A 9,321-nucleotide genomic window follows, 5' to 3' on the forward strand; every position below is an offset into this window, starting at 1 on the left:
ACACTTCATATGTTTATCCCCGTTGAAAACTTAACCTATGTTGTCATCAATCACCAAAAAGGGGGAGATTGTAAGTGCATCTAGTGCCCCTTAGTGATTTTGGTGTATTGAAGACTTATAGGTTAAGGGACTAATGTGTTTGTGAGTGTACACAGGTCTATAAGTCTATGAGGAGTTTGATATTTACAGAGAAAGTCGACCCCTAAAAATGAAGTTCTTCAACTGAAGACTTTGATATTCTGAAGACTTTCTGAAGATTTTGAAAGTGAAGAAATTGGTGTGACCTTGAAGACTTAGTATTCGTTTGAGGAACATGAAGCGTGAAGACTTTTGTTTTTGTAGTTTCATTTTCTCTTTCTTGAGTCATAGGAAACACCGTACTGTTAAAGGGGGTCGAGGAAATACTAAGGAAAATTTTCCGTGTGATGCTCAACTCAAAATCCTACACCTACCAATCCCTTCGAGTGAAGCCTTTGGAAATCTCATACAGTTCAGTCACTTTCTTCAATGACAAAGACGAAGTTCTTCTGGTCACTGATGAATTTGTTCTGACTGAGGAGTTAGGAATTCGTCAGTGCGAATTACCTACACAGTGAGGTACATGATAGCCCTGAGGAATTTGAGAGTCAAATTTCTGACCGTTGCTGTGCTGCGCGCGAGCTGTCCCAAAATATCTTATCCACCTAACGGTCATATCGAGGGGCATTTATGTCTTAGCATGTCGGGCTGCTCCCTAGGCTATAAATAGCCGCCCCCTACAACCACTAGCTGGTTGGCTGCTCCGAGAGAACTTGACACTTGTCATTTGAGAGCAACCCATCCTCCGAGGACTTTGAGCGAAAATCATCGAGTGAGGAAAACCCAAAACCAAACCCCTACAAACCCAAAGTGATTGAGCATCACTGAAGAAATTGATCCTGCGTGGATCCGACGCTTGTTACCTTTGAAGACTGTGCTTCTTCCAGACGGTTAGGCGTCAAGGTCTAGAGCATCCAAGAGGAATTGTGGATCGCCGAGTGACCAAGTCTGTGAAGGTTTGGAAGTCGCCTGAAGACTTACCACGAGTGATTGGACAAGATCTGTATGATCTTAGTTCAAGGAGAATACGGTGAGGACTGGGTGTCCTGAGCTGCGTGCTCAGCGACTGGGTGTCCGGGACTGTGTGTCCTCGAGTTTAAATACTCAGCCGCTCTAACCAGACGTACAACTGAGACAGCAGTTGGAACTGGTCTACCAAATCATTGTCTTCACCAACCTAACTGGTTCTATTTCCTCAACTCTTTCATTTCCTCATTACTGTGTTGAGTGTTTATTCATATCTGTGTTTGAAGACTTTGACTGAAGACTTTCTCAATTTCCTCAGTTCAATTTCTTCAGTCTGTTTGTCTTCATCTTGTGTTATCCTGTGATTATGCTTTCTGTACTCTGTGGTAGTCTTTATTTCATCATGATGACCATGCTTGTATTCTGTTATGATTACTTCTGAGTACTTATTCCGCTGCTAATAGTTCTTCGCTAGGAATTTCCTCACCGGCAAATTCCTCAGTGAAGAATTCATAAAAATCGCCTATTCACCCCCCCTCTAGTCGACATAACGCACTTTCACATCGACGACAAATGAGACTGGCAAGATCTATGCAGTGATTCCTCTAGAAGACGAGATGGCGGGGCGGGTCCTTCAGTGTGCGCAGGCGGTGCATGTTATAGGACGCATAGACCGGATGGTATTAAGATCTCTGGATTATATTGTGTCTATTATGCAGACAAGGCACATTTGTATTGGTGTAGGTGTAGCGACTTTGTTCACCTAGAAGGCTACTCATAGTGGAGAGTATCATATACTAGTATCATAATCATATACTAGTATCATGCATATGATACTAGTATATGATACTACCTCCATAGTGCATAGTATCATCGAGTAGTATCATAGATGATCATATTTATTGTCATGCATGACACAAAGTAGCATAATATTTAATATGATACGGTATCTACCTATGTTACTCTAACCCTCTCTCTCTCTTCTTTAATTCTTTACCACATCAGCGTGTTTGCTATTCCCGAGTGCATGATACCCGATATGATACCACCACTATGGCTAACCGAAGGGGGCTTCGGGTTGATCCTTTTATTAATTTTATCAGTCTTTGATGAATAATTAATAAAATGGTTGTGTGCATCATGCTGATGCAGAGACCGGGGATAATCCTCCTTTTCAAAAAAAGAACTGCCCGAGCGCCGCACGTGCAAGGACTAAACTAACCTAAAGTATTAACCAAAGCGAAGGCACCTGAATTCCCTTCCCGTCACTGATCGCCGGAGCGGCTGGTAGAGGGGAGGAAAATCTACGGGCTCGCCCTATGGAGGTAGAATTCGCCCTAGCCGCCTAGGGCGGTCGCTGTTGGGTAGTGACATACCCCATTCTACTCCAATTCAGAGTAGTGTGCTATGGTTTTGTTCAATCATTTAATCTCAGCAATCTAATATTCCTTTCGTTCAGTGCTAGATACATCCGTCTGAGCATCAACTAATTCTGGACTGAGGAAGTATATATTTTTAGTATTTTGGTTGGGGACTAACATTCCTACTAGCTAAGTGTTAAGTTCTTTTTTCAGGAAATGGATGCGTAGTACTCCAATTCTAATGAGTTGTTAACTTAACTGCATTGAGTCGAAGGGAACTACTATAGAAAGTGGAATAAGCTACAAGCCATAACACTATGAGCTTTTCTTTAGATAACATTAATCACACCAGCTTTTCCTCATGGGAGGGTAAAGGAAATAGGAATGTATGAAATCTATCCCAATAAAAAATGCGGAAAGTTGTCAACTAGAAACCTGTTATCACTCTCTTCTTTCGATCGTCCCATCAGTTTCTTGTAAGCCTGCTTCCTCCGATCATCGGTTGCGGCTAACTTCTCTCTCTTCATCTCTCTGAGTTCGCTTCGTAGTCCTATCAGAACCTTTGTCTACTCTTTCGTATAAATACGTTGATCTGCCAGCCAACCGAAAGTAGATAACCACATTGTATGATCTAAGGCAACTCTCTGTTATAACAACGATTTCTTATTCATTCAGGGCGCCCGTTCATATGTTTTTAAAGAAAGGATACCTTGTGATTCCAGATTTCAATAGAGATTTGATTCCTCACATCTAAGGGAAGACATACAGAAATGCACAGACACACTATATTTAGACTACCTTGTATATTACTACAAGCTTCTCTTTTAAACTACCTTGTATATTGCTGAAATAATATTTTGATACAATCACCAATTATAGAAGTTGTCATGCAAGACGACACATCGCCGACTATTGACAATCGAATCTAATTTAAAACAACTCAGTAAAAGAGATATAATCTAAAACAAAAATTAACTATGTGACGAGCCACTCGATTCACTTTAATCTTAACTAGAAGGGTTGGCGTGCTTTGCCGCGCCATTGTTGTTGTTGATTTTTTTAAATGCTCACCCCGTATCAAAATATAAGGTGTATTACTTTTTTGAAAAGTCAAATCTTTTAAGTTTGATCAAGTTTGTAGAGAAATATATCAAAATTCGTAATATCAAATCGGTATGATTAGATTCATCATGAAATGAATTTCCATACTTTTTTGTTTAATATTGTGTGTGTCCATATTGTTTGCTCTGGGATTGCTGATAGTTAAAGAAATTTGACTTTCCAAAAAAATAATACCACTTATATTTTGGAACGGATGGAATATTTAGTTTGGCGGGTTGGGGAGATGGTGGAGTGCGTTTTATTTTTGTTTATAATACTGTGATTTGATGGGCCTTTTGTGCTGTAGTTATATGTTATCCGCTAACCAACATATATTTATGAGGAGAAATTTCCGCGTCGGTGACTGCATGTACTATATTGGTGCTACAATATCACATGGTGACGTTGCTTTTCTCTCATATGGTGATGCTTCTTTTCTCCGATATCACATGGTAGGAGGGTGCGCGGGATTGATTTAAAAAACCGTTGTCTGATCAAAATCGTAAACCAAATCCAAAATTAAATAACTCAATTGTGTGAAGATGCTTCAAAATGGGAACATAGGGAATTGAAAGAACTGAATGGGAGAGCCCTTGAGAAACTGTTGACCCGGTCAAAATCGGGCAGACCCAATTTTAAATTCAAGACCTTAAAAATTAGGAAGCATAGTGTATAGTATAAAAGAATAGAATGAGATAACATTGATAAATTGTTGACCCGATCCCAATTGAAGACCTCAATAGAATGCAGGCTCTTTAAAACTAGGGAGCTATTATAGAGGACTAGGAGGGTTGGCCGCGCTTCGCTGCGTCTTTGGTGTTGTTGAGATTTCACAAAGATAAAAATTGATTTGACTTATGGGGAGGATGATGAAATGTGTTTTCTCTTTTTATATAATGGTGGTGTTTTAGTGGGTTTTCTTGACGGTGTGATTATGTGGTACCTACTAATCAACCAATACTTATTTGAGTTTCTTGCGTTGGCGACCAAATGAACTATATCAATGCTACAATGTCATATGTTAGCATTTTTTTTAATAGTGAAAGAGTGTACGAAGTTGATGTGTTTCTATTAGTTGGTTGCTGCCGATTAATTTGGGAAATCGTTGACTCAATTAAAATCGTGAATCAAAACCAAATTGAATACTTCAACTGACTTGTTGATAAATAGATGACCTGATGAAAATTATGAATTAAATCCAAAATTAAACACCTCAATAAGATTCAAAATTAGGAAGCATAGTTAATTACAGTAGATGATTTTCATGGTCTTGAAATTCAGCTGCAAATTCGAGACACGGATAACCTCTTTTCTTCAAATGAATTAAGGTGGATCTGCAACTAGTCTCCATAATAATGGGTTCATGTGGAGGAACAACAGTATAAAAATCTAACACGCGTGCGCGCTTCGTGTACACTCGGACAGCTACTAAGAAAATCCCATCCCATGCCAACAAATTTTTAAATAAAGAAGTGGTTTCCCCAAAAGCATAAAACATGCCTGATCATTTACTTTTGTTAGCACCTCAGGCGTCAAAAAACATACATTTACGGGATAACATTTTGTATCATATACATAATTCTTTTTGGCAAACGATGTAGAGTTTCACATGCATGCAAAGTGCTATAGGCAAAACAGAAAATGATGCTTCAAAAAAATATATTTTTGGGGAACATTTTAAAGCTTTTCCCATGAATGTCATTCAATCATGAAACTTTACACGCAGATGAAACATTCAACAATTCTAGTTCTAGTAAACAAATAAGAGAATTACTTTTTTTTTCAGCTTACTGTCCACCCCAAGTACATATATTCACCCGAAAGCAGGACGCTTTCGGCAAAACAACAGGAAAGACCAAAATTCTCCAAAAACAAAGAGGACATGTTTAGGAAACATGAGTTAGTACTATAAAATCATGTCATAGGCGACCTTGTTGCTTGTGTCTAAAACACATTACAAATTTTCTTTTGAAACCAAGCAAGGCACCTGAGGAAAACAACCCTTCGCTGTAGGTACAATACTGACTAAACGGTAGCACTGAGCTACAAAGCCGAAATATTCCAATAGCCCGTTCAGCCTAACAACAGCAGCAGGCTTATACTAAGAGCAATAAGATAATCCAGTCAAAGCAGCAGGCTCATGTTAGGAAATCTCAACAGTAATCGCTCGAATACCCATGCAGCGGCAACACAAAACTAGTCCTCCCCAACACCGTGTGCCCAACGTACACGGGACAGAACGGACTGTCGGCAAAGCAAAGCGAAACCAAACACACAGAAAGCTTCGAGTAACTAAAACAATCTCAAATCATTGGGAGTACTAAAAAGACAGTACTGGATAGGTGGATATATTAAGGGTTGGATAAACGAGTCATGACAGGCCAAAGTACCCAAACGGCACTAAACAAAAGCTCCCCTAATGTCCTTCAGCTATGGCATGGGGCCAGAGCCTCACAAGTTCTTTTTAGACTTTCATTCATTCATGTGCTCTCTAATGATGGATCAGGTAGACCAACAAGGAGCAAGACTTTCAACGGCTTCTTCTAGGCGCTTGGAGGGAGGCGGCCTCCGGTCTGGTGAAGCATGGCGTCGATCTCGTCGCCATCTTCCATCTCGAGCTGAAAGAGTGACAATAAAAGAAGATTCAGAAACCAGAAGGTGGGTTATTGGTTGAGGAATTGTAAAGGTGACCGCACATACCTCATCAGGGGTCTGCTCGGCTCGGAGCCTGCGGCCGTCAAACAGGAACGCGATAGCTTTCATATCAACAGACTGGCGGTCGCAGTAGGCATTCATCAGCTTCTTCAGCTGGGTAGATCTCTTGATGCGAAAGAACACCTCATTGCCATCCTACACACAAGGGATCAGAAAGGTGAGACAAGGCACCAATGGAGTAAGGAAATTATTAAATATACAATGATGCGTAAAACACAACATCATCCTACTACAACTACTGAAATCAACAACCATGAGGGCATACTTGCATAAATCAGTGCATTCTTTCAGTTTAGTCACTTTATGTAGTCTGTTTTTACCATGAGGTGCTTCTAATCAATATCAAGCAATTAGAGCACTACCTTTTCTGAATTTTGAAAGATGTTATGACAACATGTTGATAAATTAGAGCAGTACAACAATTGTAAAAAAAACTTGTAAGATGAAACCAAGGATGAAAATGGAATCCGATGCTTTTGTATTTCACACAAAATAAATATCTGATGCTTTGTTCACTAAACAGAAGTACCACAAAATAAACAAATACACTACAAGCATATTGTTAAGACAATTCTTCAAATCAAACCACCCCATTATTTGGTTTTGATGGCTTTGCCAACTTGAAGTAACTAAAATATGTCTATAAACTGGTAATGTTGTGCCTTGGATATTATACTTAAATAGTAACTGAATAGAGATGCTTAAAACAAAACTTTTGCCTAGCTATTTGGTCTGAAAGTGTTCCCTTCCTGGTAGCCACTTCACAACTACTCCCTCCTTCTCAAAATAAGTGTCTCAAGTTTGTACTAAAGCAAGTACAAAGTTGAGTCACTTAATTTGGGACGGAGGGAGTACACATTACCAACAGTGACCAATTCTCACTGTTGACAATTTGGATTCAATCACCTTCATTTGATAAAAGATGTTCAGCAACACTACAGTTGTCCTAATTTAACAAGAAAAAAACAGAAGCCTCACACTGTCCTTAAACTAGCAAGCATATTGTCAAGACAAATTTTCAAACCAAACAACTTCAAAAAAATTGGTCTGGAAAGCTTTACCAACTGATCACTACCAGCATCCATCTATTGACATTATACTAACAGAATAAAGATGTTTCAAATGAAACATTTGCCTAACTATTTGGTGCAGATAAGTGTCCGTTCAGGCAGTCACTTCACAACTGTAGATTACCACAGTGACTACTAACATACTAAATTCTTTGTTGAGACTTTTTGCCACCAGAAGCTGCATTCAATCACCTCCATTTGATAAAAGAAGTTCACTAGCACTACAAATTTTGCCACCAGAGACTGGACTCAATCACCTTTATTTGATAAAAGATGTTCAGCAACACTACAGTTGTCCTAATAATAAACCAGAAAAAAAAGGCTCACACTGTCCTCCTTAAATTAGCAACCATATTGTTAAGACAATTTTTCAAACCATACAACCTCAATTTTTTTTGTTTGGACACCTGTCTATTGACATTATACTAACAGAATAAAGAAGTTTAATATGAAATTTTGGCTAACTATTTGGTGCAGACAAGTGTTCCTTCTGGCAGTCACTTCACAACTGCATATTATCAACAGTGAGCAATAACATACTAAATTCTATGTTGAGAGTTTTTGCCACCAGAAACTGGATTCAGCCACCTTCATCTGATACAAGAAGTTAACTGGCACTACAATTGTCCATATGAAACCAGAAAAAAACATTCACTGTCCTTGCATAACAAAATTGTATGAACAATTTAGCATGCACAAGGAGCTCACTGACAACAGCATACAATGGTTGCACAAAACGTAACTACCTGACAAAAGACACTGTTGAGCAGACAAAATGCCTGCACAGAAAACACATCTTATTGCAAAATATTCAAAACAATTCAGGTGTTGGGTTCTAGTGTTTCATCTTGCTACTGTTGCCCCATTGTTTACTTCCAACAGAAATTCAGCATCAAACAACTAGCGCTATGTGCAGATTTCTCCTTCTCCACAGTTCAATCTTAACATCACGCAGGCTTGTCAATCCACTACATGTACACAGTACGCCCGCGACACCACGGCCGGGCGATAGCGCATATCATACCAACAACGAATTTCTAGGACAACAGCGGCCACACAACACGCCGATCCCACTCAAATCGACACGATTCCGCCATCTATGTCACAAGCCACACCATGGACACCCAGGGGCACACGGCCATCGCGACTAGGGCAATCTGAATAAGAGCACAGGGGAGGCAGGCAGAGAAGGAAGGAACGGGGGAACAGACCTGGCCCTTGACCTTGAGGTTGATGTGGGCGCCGCCGCCTTCGCCGCCTGCGCTCGCCGGCTTCTTGTCCTCCTCCCCGCCCGGCGTCGACATCTCCTCGGCCTCTCGCGCGGCGTGGGATTGATCTGCAGCAGCGTCGGCGCGAACGAACGAGGAAAGTCCGGCGATCGCGGCTGAGGTTTGCTCGGGGTGTGCCGCCGGGAGCAGGCGGACTCGGCGGATCTTATAGGGCGGCTGCTCAGAGCCGGATTTGATAACGGGCCCTCGCGTCCGCGATCCCTTCCCCTTCCTCCAAGCCTGCGTGTGTGGGCCGCGTGGCTCCGCGCGTCCGATTGGCGGGCCGCCCGTCCGTCTGTCGCCTCGTGGGCCGCGTGTGCGTGATTTGCACGCGGGGAATCGGGACAGATGCCGGGTCCCACCGACCCGTGCGCCTTTTGGGTTGTGGAGTACCTTTTTTGTTTTTCCTTTTGGGTTCTGGAGTAAGTTAGGCTGCGTTTGGCAGCAAAGTTTTTTCAAAGTTTTCTGATAATACTGCGGTTTCTGAAAAAAACCATGGTTTTGAATACTTTGCTGCGTTTGGCATCAGAAAAAACCGAAGTTTTGTAAACCACAATATGCCAGAAACCATGGTATTTTTGCGGTTTCTGGAAAACCTCTTTTTTAAAAACAGAACGGAGAGAAATCGTCGGGAGATCGCAGTTGACCTTGTCGTCTACGTCGAGATAAGAATACCAGCTGCGATCCGATCCTATTTTCCCTCTTTCTGTTATATGGAAACCCCTGGTTCTAGCCAATCCCATCCTATTTACGAGTAGTAGG

At 41.0% G+C, this 9,321-nt stretch overlaps 1 protein-coding gene across 1 annotated transcript; it reads right to left on the reverse strand.

The window, feature by feature from the left end:
* Nucleotides 1–5,837: 5,837 nt before the first annotated feature.
* On the reverse strand, nt 5,838–8,805 carry LOC123071974 (small ubiquitin-related modifier 1). The gene is made up of 3 exons (XM_044495557.1): nt 8,503–8,805; nt 6,207–6,356; nt 5,838–6,124 (listed from the first exon to the last, which is right to left on the reverse strand). Exons 1-3 carry the CDS (start codon nt 8,593–8,595, stop codon nt 6,050–6,052), a joined length of 318 nt encoding a protein of 105 aa, XP_044351492.1. The 5' UTR covers nt 8,596–8,805; the 3' UTR covers nt 5,838–6,049.
* Between the last annotated feature and the right edge of the window lie 516 nt (nt 8,806–9,321).

This window comes from Triticum aestivum, chromosome 3B (genome assembly GCF_018294505.1).
Source record: "Triticum aestivum cultivar Chinese Spring chromosome 3B, IWGSC CS RefSeq v2.1, whole genome shotgun sequence".
NCBI lineage: Eukaryota > Viridiplantae > Streptophyta > Magnoliopsida > Poales > Poaceae > Triticum > Triticum aestivum.

Coding starts and splice junctions, on each gene's coding strand:
- LOC123071974 (XM_044495557.1), bottom strand. CDS start 8,595: ATGTCGACGCCGGGCGGGGAGGAGGACAAGAAGCCGGCGAGCGCAGGC. Junction 6,357..8,502: donor ACCTCAAGGTCAAGGGCCAG/GTCTGTTCCCCC, acceptor CCTTGTGTGTAG/GATGGCAATGAGGTGTTCTT. Junction 6,125..6,206: donor CCGAGCAGACCCCTGATGAG/GTATGTGCGGTC, acceptor TCACTCTTTCAG/CTCGAGATGGAAGATGGCGA.